Raw genomic sequence first — 18,990 nt, forward strand, 5'->3', positions numbered from 1 at the left:
ATGTGCCTCGTCTCCAAGATGGTCTTTACACCCAACCCCACCACAAACGACTTCCTGGCCGTCGTGATATGTGACATCAATGGGTTTGCACGCGTCACCGCTGGGGCCAAGAGGTGGGCCATCCTCGACTCCATCCGCCTCAATGATGGAGACCAGAACACCGACCTCCTCTACCACAGAAATGGTATGGTCTACTGCCTCACTCGGTTTAGAGATGTCCACGTGCTCCACCTACCGCAGCACCGCTGCAGGAACCTGTCATCCTCGAGGGCCACACATTAGCACATCATGTAGTGCATAACAAGCGGATCATCCAGATGCACGGGACAGGACCAGATCTAAATGCACGAGCCACTATAGAGACATTGTTGTTATCTATAGGAAGCAACCTACTGTTCGACGCCGCCACCAACTTCGCCCCTCCATATAATACAATCTCAATTTGGAGACGTATCAGTCTCACATTGCAACGATCGAGCATGTCAGTGTTCAAACAACGAGCGTTGGCCGAATTTAAGTGTACATGCCACTTTTGTGATATAGGAATAATATTTTAGTTGTTTGTTCGAAGAAAATCTGTGATTTCTCAACAACATTAATATTTTGTACAACCTTCGATCCAAATTAGTTGATCTAGATTTGTTAAGATACAAATGGATCCAACACTTAAACATGTCTCTATACATCCTTCTTTAGTATAATATCAGCCAGCTAACGCGGGACTGATGGAGTATATGTTTATTTTCAAGCAAACACGGCTTACCAAAAACAACAAAAAAGAGAAAGAAATCACGATTTACGAAGGAGAAACATTTGAGTGTTATACGTAATTTCTAGAAGCATTAATTAAATTCTTTATTGATTTGGCGGAAGGAAATCAAGTCTTCTGTAAGCATTAATTAAATTATATATACAGCTGTTACCTCAATTTCTGCAAGTAATTTTTTGCATGCACTTTTAAATGGCTCAGTCAGACGCTTTAAAAGATTTCCATCATAGGCCAGGGCACTCAGCTTCTCTGCTTCTGTCTGTCTTTGTTTCTTTCTGTGAAGGAAAGCACCTTGTTTTTCATTAAGAAATTCCCCAACCTCGATAATATGCTTGCCCCGCCATGTTCTCGTGCCGGGCCTTGGCAGATCATCCGCCGGAGCTTGTCTGCCGCATCGCAGACGGACTTGACGACCTCTAGTGCTACGCGAGTGCGCAGAGAACTTGGCCGATATGGCGTTCCACGCTCACGCCGGCGTCGCTGTCGCTGCTCGTGGACCACAACAATGATCAAGCCAAGCGCTGCATCACCATGCCATCAAGTGTTGTACCACTGTAGCCTCGATCCTCACGCTTCGCTCCCTTGGGCTCAACCTATCCCTTCACGCAAGCTCTACCCCGCCGCCTGCCGCTCCTTCAAGCTAACCACAATCCCCTCGGTTAGGACCTGTCTTGGTTGCTGCAGCGGATGGCTTTCCCTCTCTACCTGCATCGACAATGGTCATAGTCTGCTCAGCCTCTTCCACCCCGTCATGGCTGCTGAGATCCTCCTGCCCCCGCTTATCTACGACAGGCGCCTCGTCTCCAAGATGGTCTTTACACCCAACCCCACCACAGACGACTTCCTGGCCGCTGTGATATGTGACATCAATGGGTTTGCCCGCGTCACCGCTGGGGCCAGGAGGTGGGCCGTCCTCGACCCCATCCGCCTTGATAATGGAGACCAGATCGCCGACCTCCTCTACCACATAAATGGTATGGTCTACGGTCTCACTCGATTTAGAGATGTCCACGTGCTCCACCTACCGCATCAGCGCTGCAGGAAACTATCATCCTCGAGGGCCACACATTAGCACATCCTGTAGTGCATAACAAGGGGATCATCCAGATGCACAGGACAGGTCCAGATCTAAATGCACTAGCCAGCATAGAGACATTGTTGTCATATGTAGGAAGCAACCTACTGTTCGACGCCGCCACCAGCTTCACCCCGCCAGATATTACAATCTCGATTTGAAGACATATCAGTCTCACATTCCAATGATCGAGCGCGCCGGTGTTCACACAACGAGCGTTGGCCGAATTTAAGTGTCCATGCCACTTTTGTGATATAGTAATACTATCTTAGTTGTTTGTTCGAAGCAAATTCTGAACAACATTAATATTTTGTAGAACCTTCGATCCAAATTAGTTGATCTAGATTTGTTAAGATACAAATGTATCCAACACTTAAACGTGTCTCTATACATCCTTATTTAGTATAATACCAGCCAGCTAACGCGGGTCCGATGGAGTATATGTTTATTTTCAAGCAATCATGGATTACCAAAAACAACTAAAAAGAGTAAGAAATCACGATTTACCTGCGAAAAACATTTGAGTATTATACGTAATTTCTAGAAGCATTAATTAAATTCTATATTGATTCGGCGGAAGGAAATCACGTGTTCTGAAAGCATTAATTAAAATATATATACAGTTGTTACCGCAATTTTTGCAAGTAATTTTCTGCATGTAGGTTTCCATGGCTCAGTCAGACGCTTTAAAAGATTTCCATCATTGGCCGGGGCACTCAGCTTGTCTGTTTCTTTATGTCTTTCTTTCCTTGTGTGAGCGAAAGCACCTCTTTTTTCATTAAGAAATTCCCCAACCTCGACAATATGCTTGCCCCGCCATGTTGTCGTGCCGGGCCTTGGCAGATCTGCCGCCGGAGCTTGTCTGCCGCATCGCTGACGTACTTGACAACCTCTAGTGCTACGCGAGTGTGCAGAGAACTTGGCCGATATGGCGTCCCGCACTCACGCCGCCGTCACCGTCGCTGCTCATGGACCACAACGACGATCCAGCGAAGCGCTGCATCACCACCGCCATCAAGCATAGTACCACTGTAGCCTCGATCCTCACACTTTGCTCCTTCAAGGTCAACCCCATCCCTTCAGGCAAGCTCTGCCCCGCCGCATGCCGCTCCTTCAAGCTCATCACATCCCCTCGGTTAGGACATGTCTTGGTTACCGCGACGCATGGCTTTCCCTCTCTATCTGCATCGACGGTGGTCATAGTCTGCTTAGCCTCTTCCACCCCATCATGGCCGCTAAGATCCTCCTGGCCCCGCTGATCTACGACGGCCGCCTCGTATCCAAGATGGTCTTTGAAACCAGCCCCACCAGTGACGACTTCCTGGCCGCCGTGATATGTGACATCAATAGGCTAGCCTACGTCACCACTACAGCTAGGATGCGGGTCATCCTCGACCCCATCCGCCTCGTCGAAGGAGACCAGATCGCCAACTTGCTTTAGCATAGAAATTGTATGGTCAATTGCATCACTCGGTTTGGAGATGTCCACGTGCTCCGCCTGCCGCAGCACCGCCGCCGCCGGGAACCTATCATCCTTGAGGGCCACACATTAGCACATCTTGTAGTGCATAACAAGCGGATCGTCCAGATGCACGGGACATGACCAGATCTAAACACGTCACCCACTATAGAAACATTGTTGTCATCTGTAGGAAGCAACCTACTATTTGACACCTCCACCAGCTTCGACCCGTCATCTAATACAATCTCGAATTTCATTAGTGCTAATAACCTTGTGTCATGCGATGGTAACATATACCAAATCTGGAGGAATGTAGCCCTCATGGTTCTTTTGCAGCTGCCAGGACGGGGTCATTGCCGTGTAGAACATGACGAAATATTTGTTCTGAGGTATGACTCCCAGCGCCGACCATGTTGGGACGTTTTGGCCGACTTAAGGGGACACTCAGTGTTTGTTGGGAGGAACAATGCAATGTCGATATATGCGGAAGGTGTTCCGGGACTCAAGGGTGATTGTGTGTACTGAATCGGTGGGAGAGGTAGTGATGGGGGCATGGTCTATGACCCGAAAACTGGCAGGTCAACACCTTGCATTCCCCTCATGGATGATGTCATTTTGGGGTCTCCACAAAGTGCAATCGGCTGGTACTTTCTAAGCGATGACTGAAAGAAGAGTTTACCAGACCCGAGCAAGGGAACATGCTTAATCTGGAAAAAAGTGATGCGTCACTAGGGAAGCTTGGCGAGATAGTGATAAGGACCACCAACCACATTCATGGAAGTAATGTTTTACTGTCGGTAATGGGTTTTGTTCATGTTTTTTGTATACTACATTCGGATTTTATTTAATTCATGTGGAATCGTCGGCCTTCATTTGATTCACTGTTCCCTACATTTGAAGTAAACAAGATAAGTTTAACACAACATTAAACAATTGGATAAAAAACAACCCATCACATAATATTGATAAACTGGGGTTTGGGTTACTATCTCTGCAGCAACTAATAATCAACAGACCAATTCCACAATTCCTTCCCCTAGGCCTCAATATGGTGAAGCGTCATGCAATCGACATTCTCATAACACCACTAGAGGAAGAACAACACAAAATATAATCAAAACATTGAATGGTAATCTACTTCACATGACTACTATCAATAAGACTTTCCGCATGTCCTCAAGAAGTAATGGATCATTTCACAAGACATCATATCGATAATGATCAGTAGGTATGAATATATGAAGAACAATATGAACATAACAATTTTCCACAAATAATTCTCCTATGCATCAACTGCAAACGTGTAATCAACACATAAAATACTCATAGGTACCAATATGAACTTTGATACAAAGATTGAGCAAGAGGGATGATCTAGGGTTTGAAGATGAGATGGTGCTTGTGAAGATGTTGATGGAGAAGATGATCCTTATGATGAATTGAGTGTTGGTGGTCCCGATGATGAACATGAAAGTTTCTCTGGTAGAGTCTCTCCTCCATGCTCGCCGTCAGCCTCCTTATCCAGACCGAGAGTTGGCCAAAATTTAAGTGTCCATGCCACTTTAGTGTTATATGAAAAATATTTTAGTTGCTTGTTGGAAGCAAATTTTTGATTTTTGAACAACATTAATATTTTGTATAACCTTCGCTACAAATTAGCAAAATCTGAGCCAGCTAACGCGGGATCGATGGAGTTTACTATGTCTATTTTTCAAGCAATCACGACTTACCAAAAAAAAAAGAGAGTAAGAAATCACGATTTACCAAGGAAAAACATTTGAGTATTTTACATAATTTCTGGCAACATTAAGTAAATTCTATATTGATTTGGAAGAAGGAAATCACGACTTCTGGAAGCATTAATTAAATTATATATACAGCTATTACCGCAATTTCAGCAAGCAATTTTCTGCATGCACGTTTCCGTGGCTCAGTCAAACGCTTTAAAAGATTTCCTTCATCGGCTAGGGCACATAGACTTACTATTTATTTATTTCTTCCTTCCTTTGTTTGTTTGAGTGAGCGAAAGCCCCTCGTTTTCATTAAGAAATTCCCCAACCTTGCCAAAATCCTTGGCACCCATGTTATCGTGCCAGGCCTGGGCAGACCTGCCACCGGAGCTTGTCTTGTGCATCGCCGACGTACTTGATGACTTCAAGTGCTACGCGAGTGCGCGGGGAACTTGCCCGATATGGCATTCCGCGCTCACGCCACCGTCACTGTCGCTGCTCATGGACCACATCGATGATCCAGCCAAGCGCGGCATCACCACCGCCATCAACCATTGTACCACTGTAGCCTCGATCCACATGCATCGCTCCTTCGGGCTCAACCCCATCCCTTTAGGCAAGCTCGATCTGCCCCGCCGCATGCCGCTCCTTCAAGCTCACCACAATCCCCTCGGTTAGGACCTGTCTTGGTTGTTGCTGCGGATGGCTTTCCCTCTTTGTCTGCATCGACGGCGGTCATAGTCCACTCAGCCTCTTCCACCCCTTCATGGCCGCTGAGATCCTCCTGCCCCCGCTGATCTACGACAGCCGCCTCTTCTCCAAGATGGTCTTTACTCCCAACCCTGCCATAGACGAATCCTGGCCGCCATGATATGTGACATCAATGGGCTTGCCTGCGTCACCGCTTGGGTGAGGAGGTGGGCCATCCTCGACCCCATCCGCCTCGACGATGGAGACTATGTAATTTCTGGTAGCATTAATTAATTCTATATTGATTTGGCGGAAGGAAATCACGTCTTCTGGAAGCATTAATTAAACTGTATATACAGCTGTTGCCGCAATTTTTGCAAGTAATTTTCTTCATGCATGTTTCCGTGGCTCAGTCAGACGCTTTGAAAGATTTCCATCATTGGCCAGGGCACTCAGCTTTTCTGTTTCTTTCTGTCTTTCTTTCTTTATGTCAGCCAATGCCCCTTGTTTTTCATTAAGAAATTCCCCAACCTCGACAATATGCTTGCCCCGCCATGTTTTCGTGTGGGGCCTGGGCAGATCTGCCGCTGAATCTTGTCTGTCGCATCGTGGACGGACTTGACGGCCTCAAGTGCTACGCGAGTGCACAGAGAACTTTCCTGATATGGCGTTCCGCGCTCACGCCGCCGTCGCCGTCATTGCTCGTGGACCACAGCGACGATCCAGCCAAGCGCTGCATCACCACTACCATCAAGCGTTGCCACTGTAACCTCGATCCTCATGCTTCGCTCCTGCGGGCTGAACCCCATCCCTTCAGGCAAGCTCTGCCCCGCCGCATGCCTCTCCTCCAAGATCGCCATAATCCCTTGGTTAGGACTTGTCTTGGTTGTTGCGGCGGATGGCTTTCCCTCTTTGTCTGCATTGACGACGGTCATAGTCTGCTTAGCCTCTTCCACCCCGTCATGGCCACTGAGATCCTCCTGCCCCCGCTTATCTACGACATGCGCCTCGTCTCCAAAATGGTCTTTACACCCAACCCCACCACAAACGACTTCCTGGCCGCCGTGATATGTGACATCAATGGGTTTGCCCGAGTCACCGCTGGGGCCAAGAGGTGGGCCATCCTCGACCCCATCCGCCTCAACGATGGAGACCAGATCACCGACCTCCTCTACCACAGAAATGGTATGGTCTACTGCCTCACTCGGTTTAGAGATGTCCACGTGCTCCATCTACCGCAGCACCGCTGCAGGAACCTGTCATCCTCGAGGGCCACACATTAGCACATCATGTAGTGCATAACAAGCGGATCATCCAGATGCACGGGACAGGACCAGATCTAAATGCACGAGCCACTATAGAGACATTGTTGTTATCTATAGGAAGCAACCTACTGTTCGACGCCGCCACCAACTTCGCCCCTCCATATAATACAATCTCAATTTGGAGACGTATCAGTCTCACATTGCAACGATCGAGCATGTCAGTGTTCAAACAACGAGCGTTGGCCGAATTTAAGTGTACATGCCACTTTTGTGATATAGGAATAATTTTTTAGTTGTTTGTTCGAAGAAAATCTGTGATTTCTGAACAACATTAATATTTTGTACAACCTTCGATCCAAATTAGTTGATCTAGATTTGTTAAGATACAAATGGATCCAACACTTAAACATGTCTCTATACATCCTCCTTTAGTATAATATCAGCCAGCTAACGCGGGACTGATGGAGTATATGTTTATTTTCAAGCAAACACGGCTTACCAAAAACAACAAAAAAGAGAAAGAAATCACGATTTACGAAGGAGAAACATTTGAGTGTTATACGTAATTTCTAGAAGCATTAATTAAATTCTTTATTGATTTGGCGGAAGGAAATCAAGTCTTCTGTAAGCATTAATTAAATTATATATACAGCTGTTACCTCAATTTCTGCAAGTAATTTTTTGCATGCACTTTTAAATGGCTCAGTCAGACGCTTTAAAAGATTTCCATCATAGGCCAGGGCACTCAGCTTCTCTGCTTCTGTCTGTCTTTGTTTCTTTCTGTGAAGGAAAGCACCTTGTTTTTCATTAAGAAATTCCCCAACCTCGATAATATGCTTGCCCCGCCATGTTCCCGTGCCGGGCCTTGGCAGATCATCCGCCGGAGCTTGTCTGCCGCATCGCAGACGGACTTGACGACCTCTAGTGCTACGCGAGTGCGCAGAGAACTTGGCCGATATGGCGTTCCGCGCTCACGCCGGTGTCGCTGTCGCTGCTCGTGGACCACATCAATGATCAAGCCAAGCGCTGCATCACCACGCCATCAAGCGCTGTACCACTGTAGCCTCGATCCTCACGCTTCGCTCCCTTGGGCTCAACCTATCCCTTCACGCAAGCTCTACCCCGCCGCCTGCCGCTCCTTCAAGCTCACCACAACCCCCTCGGTTAGGACCTGTCTTGGTTGCTGTAGCGGATGGCTTTCCCTCTCTATCTGCATCGACAATGGTCATAGTCTGCTCAGCCTCTTCCACCCCGTCATGGCTGCTGAGATCCTCCTGCCCCCGCTTATCTACGACAGGCGCCTCGTCTCCAAGATGGTCTTTACACCCAACCCCACCACAGACGACTTCCTGGCCGCTGTGATATGTGACATCAATGGGTTTGCCCGCGTCACCGCTCGGGCCAGGAGGTGGGCCGTCCTCGACCACATCCGCCTTGATAATGGAGACCAGATCGCCGACCTCCTCTACCACATAAATGGTATGGTCTACGGTCTCACTCGATTTAGAGATGTCCACGTGCTCCACCTACCGCATCAGCGCTGCCGGAAACTATCATCCTCGAGGGCCACACATTAGCACATCCTGTAGTGCATAACAAGGGGATCATCCAGATGCACAGGACAGGTCCAGATCTAAATGCACTAGCCACCATAGAGACATTGTTGTCATATGTAGGAAGCAACCTACTGTTCGACGCCGCCACCAGCTTCACCCCGCCAGATATTACAATCTCGATTTGAAGACATATCAGTCTCACATTCCAACGATCGAGCGCGCCGGTGTTCACACAACGAGCGTTGGCCGAATTTAAGTGTCCATGCCACTTTTGTGATATAGTAATACTATCTTAGTTGTTTGTTCGAAGCAAATCTGTGATTTCTGAACAACATTAATATTTTGTACAACCTTCGATCCAAATTAGTTGATCTAGATTTGTTAAGATACAAATGTATCCAACACTTAAACGTGTCTCTATACATCCTTATTTAGTATAATACCAGCCAGCTAACGCGGGTCTGATGGAGTATATGTTTATTTTCAAGCAATCATGGATTACCAAAAACAACTAAAAAGAGTAAAAAATCACGATTTACCTGGGAAAAACATTTGAGTATTATACGTAATTTCTAGAAGCATTAATTAAATTCTATATTGATTCGGCGGAAGGAAATCACGTCTTCTGAAAGCATTAATTAAATTATATATACAGTTGTTACCGCAATTTCTGCAAGTAATTTTCTGCATGCAGGTTTCCATGGCTCAGTCAGACACTTTAAAAGATTTCCATCATTGGCCAGGGCACTCATCTTGTCTGTTTCTTTATGTCTTTCTTTCCTTGTGTGAGCGAAAGCACCTCTTTTTTCATTAAGAAATTCCCCAACCTCGACAATATGCTTGCCCCGCCATGTTGTCGTGCCGGGCCTTGGCAGATCTGCCGCCGGAGCTTGTCTGCCGCATCGCTGACATACTTGACAACCTCTAGTGCTACGCGAGTGTGCAGAGAACTTGGCCGATATGGCGTCCCGCACTCATGCCGCCGTCACCGTCGCTGCTCATGGACCACAATGACGATCCAGCGAAGCGCTGCATCACCACCGCCATCAAGCATCGTACCACTGTAGCCTCGATCCTCACACTTTGCTCCTTCGAGGTCAACCCCATCCCTTCAGGCAAGCTCTGCCCCGCCGCATGCCGCTCCTTCAAGCTCATCACAATCCCCTCGGTTAGGACATGTCTTGGTTGCCGCGGCGCATGGCTTTCCCTCTCTATCTGCATCGACGGTGGTCATAGTCTGCTTAGCCTCTTCCACCCCATCATGGCCGCTAATATCCTCCTGGCCCCGCTGATCTACGACGGCCGCCTCGTCTCCAAGATGGTCTTTGAACCCAGCCTCACCAGTGACGACTTCCTGGCCGCCGTGATATGTGACATCAATAGGCTAGCCTACGTCACCACTAGGGCTAGGATGCGGGTCATCCTCGACCCCATCCGCCTCGTCGAAGAAGACCAGATCGCCAACTTGCTTTAGCATAGAAATTGTATGGTCAATTGCATCACTCGGTTTGGAGATGTCCACGTTCTCCGCCTGCCGCAGCACTGCCGCCGCCGGGAACCTATCATCCTCGAGGGCCACACATTAGCACATCTTGTAGTGCATAACAAACGGATCGTCCAGATGCACGGGACATGACCAGATCTAAACACGTCACCCACTATAGAAACATTGTTGTCATCTGTAGGAAGCAACCTACTATTTGACACCTCCACCAGCTTCGACCCGTCATCCAATACAATCTCCAATTTCATTAGTGCTAATAACCTTGTGTCATGCGATGGTAACATATACCAAATCTGGAGGAATGTAGCCCTCATGGTTCGTTTGCAGCTGCCAGGACGGGGTCGTTGCCGTGTAGAACATGACGAAATATTTGTTCTGAGGTATGACTCCCAGCGCCGACCATGTTGGGACGTTTTGGCCGACTTAAGGGGACACTCAGTGTTTGTTGGGAGGAACAATGCAATGTCGATATATGCGGAAGGTGTTCCGGGACTCAAGGGTGATTGTGTGTACTGAATCGGTGGGAGAGGTAGTGATGGGGGCATGGTCTATGACCCGAAAACTGGCAGGTCAACACCTTGCATTCCCCTCATGGATGATGTCATTTTGGGGTCTCCACAAAGCACAATCGGCTGGTACTTTCTAAGCGATGACTGAAAGAAGAGTTTACCAGACCCGAGCAAGGGCCCATGCTTAATCTGGAAAAAAGTGATGCGTCACTAGGGAAGCTTGGCGAGATAGTGATAAGGACCACCAACCACATTCATGGAAGTAATGTTTTACTGTCGGTAATGGGTTTTGTTCATGTTTTTTGTATACTACATTCGGATTTTATTTAATTCATGTGGAATCGTCGGTCTTTCATTTGATTCACTGTTCCCTACATTTGAAGTAAACAAGATAAGTTTAACACAACATTAAACAATTGGATAAAAAACAACCCGTCACATAATATTGATAAACTGGGGTTTGGGTTACTATCTCTGCAGCAACTAATAATCAACAGACCAATTCCACAATTCCTTCCCCTAGGCCTCAATATGGTGAAGCGTCATGCAATCGACATTCTCATAACACCACTAGAGGAAGAACAACACAAAATATAATCAAAACATTGAATGGTAATCTACTTCACATGACTACTATCAATAAGACTTTCCGCATGTCCTCAAGAACTAATGGATCATTTCACAAGACATCATATGGATAATGATCAGTAGGTATGAATATATGAAGAACAATATGAACATAACAATTTTCCACAAATAATTCTCCTATGCATCAACTGCAAACGTGTAATCAACACATAAAATACTCATAGGTACCAATATGAACTTTGATACAAAGATTGAGTAAGAGGGATGATCTAGGGTTTGAAGATGAGATGGTGCTTGTGAAGATGTTGATGGAGAAGATGATCCTTATGATGAATTGAGTGTTGGTGGTCCCGATGATGAACATGAAAGTTTCTCTGGTAGAGTCTCTCCTCCATGCTCGCCGTCAGCCTCCTTATCCACACCGAGAGTTGGCCAAAATTTAAGTGTCCATGCTACTTTAGTGTTATATGAAAAATATTTTAGTTGCTTGTTGGAAGCAAATTTGTGATTTTTGAACAACATTAATATTTTGTATAACCTTCGCTACAAATTAGCAAAATCTGAGCCAGCTAACGCGGGATCGATGGAGTTTACTATGTCTATTTTTCAAGCAATCACGACTACCAAAAACAAAAAAAGAGAGTAAGAAATCACGATTTACCAAGGAAAAACATTTGAGTGTTTTACATAATTTCTGGCAACATTAATTAAATTATATATTGATTTGGAAGAAGGAAATCACGACTTCTGGAAGCATTAATTAAATTATATATACAGCTGTTACCGCAATTTCTGCAAGCAATTTTCTGCATGCACGTTTCCGTGGCTCAGTCAAACGCTTTAAAAGATTTCCATCATCGACTAGGGCACATAGACTTACTATTTATTTATTTCTTCCTTCCTTTGTTTGTTTGAGTGAGCGAAAGCCCCTCGTTTTCATTAAGAAATTCGCCAACCTCGCTAAAATCCTTGGCACCCATGTTATCGTGCCAGGCCTGGGCAGACCTGCCACCGGAGCTTGTCTTGTGCATCGCCGACGTACTTGACGACTTCAAGTGCTACGCGAGTGCACGGGGAACTTGCCCGATATGGCATTCCGCGCTCACGCCACCGTCGCCGTCGCTGCTCATGGACCACATCGATGATCCAGCCAAGCGCGGCATCACCACCGCCATCAAGCGTTGTACCACTGTAGCCTCGATCCTCACACATCGCTCCTTCGGGCTCAACCCCATCCCTTTAGGCAAGCTCGATCTGCCCCGCCGCATGCCGCTCCTTCAAGCTCACCACAATCCCCTCGGTTAGGACCTGTCTTGGTTGTTGCGGCGGATGGCTTTCCCTCTCTGTCTGCATCGACGGCGGTCATAGTGCACTCAGCCTCTTCCACCCCTTCATGGCCGCTGAGATCCTCCTGCGCCCGCTGATCTACGACAGCCGCCTCTTCTTTACACCCAACCCCGCCATAGACGAATCCTCGCCGCCATGATATGTGACATCAATGGGCTTGCCTGCGTCACCGCTTGGGTGAGGAGGTGGGCCTTCCTCGACCCCATCCGCCTCGACGATGGAGACTATGTAATTTCTGGTAGCATTAATTAATTCTATATTGATTTGGCGGAAGGAAATCACGTCTTCTGGAAGCATTAATTAAACTGTATATACAGCTGTTGCCGCAATTTTTGCAAGTAATTTTCTGGATGCATGTTTCCGTGGCTCAGTCATACACTTTAAAAGATTTCCATCATTAGCCAGGGCACTCAGCTTTTCTGTTTCTTTCTGTCTTTATTTCTTTATGTAAGCCAATGCTCCTTGTTTTTCATTAAGAAATTCCCCAACCTCAACAATATGCTTGCCCCGCCACGTTGTCGTGTGGGGCCTAGGCAGATCTGCCGCTGAAGCTTGTGTGCCGTATCATGGACGGACTTGACGACCTTAAGTGCTACGCGAGTGCGTAGAGAACTTTCCCGATATGGCGTTCCATGCTCACGCCGCCGTCGCCGTCGCTGCTCATGGACCACAACGACGATCCAGCCAAGCGCTGCATCACCACCACCATCAAGCGTTGCCACTGTAACCTCGATCCTCATGCTTCGCTCATGCGGGCTCTACCCCATCCCTTCAGGCAAGCTCTACCCCGCCGCATGCCGCTCCTCCAAGATCACCACAATCCCTCGGTTATGACCTGTCTTGGTTCTTGCGGCGTATGGCTTTCCCTCTTTGTCTACATTGACGACGGTCGTAGTCTGCTCAGCCTCTTCCAACCCGTCATGGCCGCTGAGATCCTCCTGCCCCCGCTTATCTACGACAGGCGCCTCGTCTCCAAGATGGTCTTTACACCCAACCCCACCACAAATGACTTCCTGGCCGCCGTGATATGTGACATCAATGGGTTTGCCTGCGTCACCGCTGGGGCCAGGAGGTGGGCCATCCTCGACCCCATCCGCCTCGACGATGGAGACCAGCTCACCGACCTCCTCTACCACAGAAATGGTATGGTCTACTTCCCCACTCGGTTTAGAGATGTCCATGTGCTCCACCTACCGCAGCACCGCTGCAGGAACCTGTCATCCTCGAGGGCCACACATTAGCACATCATGTAGTGCATAACAAGCGGATCATCGAGATGCACGGGGCAGGACCAGATATAAATGCACGAGCCACTATAGAGACATTGTTGTCATCTATAGGAAGCAACCTACTGTTCGACGCCGCCACCAACTTCGCCCCGCCGTATAATACAATCTAGATTTGGAGACGTATCAGTCTCACATTGCAACGATCGAGCGCGTCAATGTTCACACAACGAGCGTTGGCCGAATTTAAGTGTCCATGCCACTTTTGTGATATAGGAATACTATCTTAGTTGTTTGTTCGAAGCAAATCTGTGATTTCTGAACAACATTAATATTTTGTACAACCTTCGATCCAAATTAGTTGATCTAGATTTGTTAAGATACAAATGTATCCAACACTTAAACGTGTCTCTATACATCCTTATTTAGTATAATACCAGCCAGCTAACGCGGGTCCGATGGAGTATATGTTTATTTTCAAGCAATCACGGCTTACCAAAACAACAAAAAAGAGTAAGAAATCATGATTTACCAAGGAGAAACATTTGAGTGTTATACGTAATTTCTAGAGCATTAATTAAATTCTATATTGATTTGGCGGAAGGAAATCAATTCTTCTGTAAGCATTAATTAAATTATATATACAGCTGTTACCTCAATTTCTGCAAGTAATTTTCTGCATGCACTTTTCCGTGTCTCAGTCAGACGCTTTAAAAGATTTCCATCATAGGCCAGGGCACTCAGCTTCTCTGCTTCTGTCTGTCTTTGTTTCTTTGTGTGAAGGAAAGCACCTTGTTTTTCATTAAGAAATTCCCCAACCTCGATAATATGCCTGCCCCGCCATGTTGTCGTGCCGGGCCTTGGCAGATCTGCCGCCGGAGCTTGTCTGCCGCATCGCAGACGGACTTGACGACCTCTAGTGCTACGCGAGTGCGCAGAGAACTTGGCCGATATGGCGTTCCGCCCTCACCCCGATTTCCACCCTTTGATGGTTTCCACAAAGGAGCCCTCGAGCCATGTGACGTTGGCCATCTTACCCACCTTGGCGCCTCCGCACTCCGCCTGCTGGCCGCCCACTACCTTTGGCTTGACGTTAAAGATCTTCAGCCATAAGCCGAAGTGGGGCTTGATGCGGAGGAAGACCTCGCACACGACGATAAACGCCGAGATGTTGAGGATGAAGTTCGGGGCCAGATCGTGGAAATCAAGGCCGTAGTAGAACATGAGCCCCCGGACAAATGAGTGGAGTGGGAAGCCCAGTCCGCAGAGGAAATGGGGGAGAAACACCACCCTCTCATGGGACCTAGGGGTGGGGATGAGCTGCCCCTGATTTGGGAGCCGGTGCACGATGTCGTTGGACAAGTATACGGGTTTCCTCAACTTTTTGATGTGCCCCTCCGTAACGGAGGAGGCCATCCACCTGCCTCCCGCTCCGAACATGGCTGGAGAAGGTTGAGGTGGGAAGTGCGGACTTGGGCGCTGGAGCTCGAGTGCGCGGAGATGGATAAGCAAAGGAGGAAGAAGGCGTAAATGGAAAGAGTGGATCCTTATCCCCTTATATGGGCGGATGAAACTATGTACCCCCACCAGCCTAGTAAAACTCACTTATCTCCCAAGCTCCATGATTAATGGTGTGGTTGGGTTACCCACGCCCGTATTGATGAGAATCCCGGAATAAGGGTACACGATCTCTGCTTTGACAAGACGTGCCAAGGAAACCGCCTCGCTAAACGCGCTGAGGTGGGACAGTAAAACAATTCAAATGAAGGCTTGGCTGTGGCATGATGTCATGCTACAGAATACATCCGCAGATTAGATTTGTACAAATATTATTCTCTCTACGGAGGTATGTAGAACTTATTTTGCAGAGCTGGACACTATCATTGTGTTCAAAATCTTCTATGAAATATTCGGAGGAGGAACCCGCCTTGCAATGCCGAAGTAAATCAGCGCGCCGGACTCGTCGTCATTGAAACCTGGTTCAGGGGCTACCGAGGGAGTCCCGGATTAGGGGGTGTCCGGATGACCGGACTATAACCTTTGGCCGGACTCCTGGACTATGAAGATACAAGATTGAAGACTTCGTCACGTGTCCAGATGGGACTTTCCTTGGCGTGGAAGGCAAGCTTGGCGATATGGATATGTAGATCTCCTCCCATTGTAACCGACTCTGTGTAACCCTAGCCCTCTCTGGTGTCTATATAAACCGGAGGGTCTTAGTCCGTAGGACGAACAACAAAAAAATCATACCATAGGCTAGCTTCTAGGGTTTAGCCTCTCTGATCTCATGGTAGATCTACTCTTGTACTACCCATATCATCAATATTAATCAAGCACGAGTAGGGTTTTATGTCCATCGAGAGGGCCCGAACCTGGGTAAAAACATCGTGTCCCTTGTCTCCTGTTACCATCCGCCTAGACGCACAGTTCGGGACCCCCTACCCGACATCCGCTGGTTTTGACACCGACACCGCTCCTTCAAGCTCACCACAATCCCCTCGGTTAGGACCTGTCTTGGCTGCTACGGCGCATGGCTTTCCCTCTCTGTCTGCATCGACCACGGTCATAGTATGGTGAGCCTCTTCCACCCCGTCATCGACCACGGTTTCAAGATGTCCACGTGCTTCGCCTAACGCAGCACCGCTCCAGGTTACCTTTCATCCTCGAGGGCCACACAATAGCACATCATGTAGTGATAACAAGCGGATCATCCAGATGCACGGGACATGACCAGATCTAAATGCACTAGCCACTATAGAGACATTGTTGTCATATGTAGGAACTAACCTACTGTTCGACGCCGCCACCAGCTTCACCCGCCATATAATACAATCTCGATTTGCAGACTTATCAGTCTTACATTGCAGCGATCGAACGCGTCGGTGTTCACACACCGAGCATTGGCCAAAATTTAAGTGTCCATGCCACTTTAGTGCTATAGGAAAAATATTTTAGTTGTTTGTTGGAAGCAAATATGTGACTTCTGAACAACATTAATATTTTGTACGATCCAAATTAGTTGATCTAGATTTGTTTAGATAAAAATGTATCCAACACTTAAACATGTCTAGATACATCCTTATTTAGTCAAATTTGAACCAGCTAACGCCGGACCGATGGAGTATATGTTTATTTTCAAGCAATCACGATTTACCAAAAACAACAAAAAAGAGTAAGAAATCACGTCTTCTGGAAGCATTAATTAAATTATATATACAATTGTTGCCGCAATTTCTGCAAGTTATTTTCTGCATGCATGTTTCCCTGGCTTAGTCAGACGCATTAAAAGATTTCCATCATAGGCCAGGGCACTCACCTTCTGTGTTACTTTCTTTCTTTGAGCGACAGCCCCTCATTTTACATTAAGAAATTCCTAAACTTCGCCAAAATCCTTTCCCCGTCATTTTGTCGTGCCGGGCGTGGGCAGACCTGCCGCCGGAGCTTGTCTGCCGCATCGCCGAAGGACTTGACGACCTCAAGTGCTATGGGATTGCGCGGGGAACTTGCCCGACATGGAAATTCTGTGCTCACGCCGCCGTCGCCACGCTGCTCATGGACCACTGCGGCGAACCCGCTAAGCACTGCATTACCACCACCATCAACCGTCATACCACTGTAGCCTCGATCCTCACGCGTCGCTTCTTCGGGCTCAACCCCATCCCTTCCGGCAAGCTCTGCCCCGCCACATGCCGCTCCTTAAAGCTCACCACAATCCCCTCAGTTAGGACCTGTCTTGGCTGCTGCGGCGGATGGCTTGCCCTCTCTGTCTGCATCAACGATGGTCATACTCTACTTAGCCACTTCCACCCCGTCATGGCCGCTGATATCCTCCTGGCCGCGCTGATCTACGATAGCCGCCTCGTCTCCAAGATGGTCTTTGCACCCAACCCACTGGTGATTACTTCCTGGCCGCCATGATATTTAACATCAATAGGCTTGCCAACATCACCGCTGGGGCCAGGAGGTGGGCTATCCTCGACCACATCCGCCTCACTGATGGAGACCAGATCGCCGACCTCCTCTACCAAAGAAATGGTATGGTCTACTGCCTCACTCGGTTTTGAGATGTCCATGTGCTCCGCCTACTCCAGCGCAGCAGCCGCGAACCTATCATCCTCGAGGGCCACACATTAACACATCATGTAGTGCATAACAAGCGGATCATCTAGATGCATGGGGCAAGACCAGATCTAAACGTGCCAGCCACTATAGAGACATTGTTGTCATCTGTGGGAAGCAACCCACTATTCAATGGCGCCACTAGTTTTGCCTCGCCATATAATACAATCTCGAGTTTCACTAGTGCTAATAACATTGTGTTCTGCGATGGTAACATATACCAAGTCTGGAGGAATGCAGCCTGCATGGTTAGTTTGCAGCTGCCAGGAGGGGGTCACTGCCATGTAGAACATGATGAAATATTTGTTCTGAGGTATGACCCCTAGGGCCGACCATGTTGGGACATTGTGGCCGACTTAAGGGGACACTCATGGTTTGTTGGGAGCAAAAATGTAGTGCTGATATATGTGGAAGGTGTTCCGGGACTCGAGGGAGATTGTGTGTACTGGATCGGTGGGAGAGGTAGGGATTGAGGCATGGTCTGGGACATGAAGACTGTAGGTCAACACATTGCATTCCCCTCATAGATTGTATCGTTTCGGGGTCTCCAAAAAGCACAATATATTGGTACTTTCTAAGAGATGAATGAAAGACGAGTTTGCCAGAACCAAGCAAGGGCTCATGCTTAGTCTGAAAAAAGGTGATGCATCACTGGGCCAGCTTGGCCACACAGTGATAAGGACCACCAACCACATTGGTGGAAGTGATGTTGTACCATGGGTAAAGGGTTTTGTTTATGTTTTTTGTATACTACATTCAAAGTTTATTTAATTCATGTGGAATCATTAGACAGTCATTTGATTCACACTTCCCTACATTTGAAGTAATCAAGATAAATTTAACAATACACTGAACAATTGGATCCAAAACAGCCCCTCACATAACAATTGATAAACTGGGGTTTGGGTTACTATCTCTCCAGCAACCCATAATCAACAAACTGATTCCACAGTTGCTTCCCCTAGGCCTCAATATGGTGATGTGTCATGCAATCGACGTTCTCATAACACCATTAGAGGAGGAACAACGCAACATATAATCAAAACGTTGAATGTTAATCTACTTCACATGACTACTATTAATAAGACTTTTTGCCTGTCCTCAAGAACTAATGGATCAACTCACAAAACATCATATGGATAATGATCAG

At 47.4% G+C, this 18,990-nt stretch overlaps 2 protein-coding genes and 2 pseudogenes across 2 annotated transcripts; all 4 read left to right on the forward strand.

Annotated features, from left to right (window-relative positions):
* Nucleotides 1–1,274: 1,274 nt before the first annotated feature.
* LOC119280365 lies at nucleotides 1,275–1,841 on the forward strand. The gene has a single exon (XM_037561237.1). It carries the CDS (start codon nucleotides 1,275–1,277, stop codon nucleotides 1,839–1,841), a length of 567 nt encoding a protein of 188 aa, XP_037417134.1.
* A 6,160-nt stretch (nucleotides 1,842–8,001) lies between these two features.
* Nucleotides 8,002–8,568, forward strand: LOC119280366. The gene has a single exon (XM_037561238.1). The coding sequence runs from the start codon at nucleotides 8,002–8,004 to the stop codon at nucleotides 8,566–8,568; it is 567 nt and encodes a 188-aa protein (XP_037417135.1).
* A 1,493-nt stretch (nucleotides 8,569–10,061) lies between these two features.
* On the forward strand, nucleotides 10,062–10,708 carry LOC119280367 (annotated as a pseudogene).
* A 2,419-nt stretch (nucleotides 10,709–13,127) lies between these two features.
* On the forward strand, nucleotides 13,128–18,429 carry LOC119280368 (annotated as a pseudogene).
* The last annotated feature ends 561 nt before the right edge of the window (nucleotides 18,430–18,990 follow it).

Source organism: Triticum dicoccoides, chromosome 3B (assembly GCF_002162155.2).
Source record: "Triticum dicoccoides isolate Atlit2015 ecotype Zavitan chromosome 3B, WEW_v2.0, whole genome shotgun sequence".
Classification (NCBI taxonomy): Eukaryota; Viridiplantae; Streptophyta; class Magnoliopsida; order Poales; family Poaceae; genus Triticum; species Triticum dicoccoides.

Coding starts and splice junctions, on each gene's coding strand:
- LOC119280365 (XM_037561237.1), top strand. CDS start 1,275: ATGATCAAGCCAAGCGCTGCATCACCATGCCATCAAGTGTTGTACCAC.
- LOC119280366 (XM_037561238.1), top strand. CDS start 8,002: ATGATCAAGCCAAGCGCTGCATCACCACGCCATCAAGCGCTGTACCAC.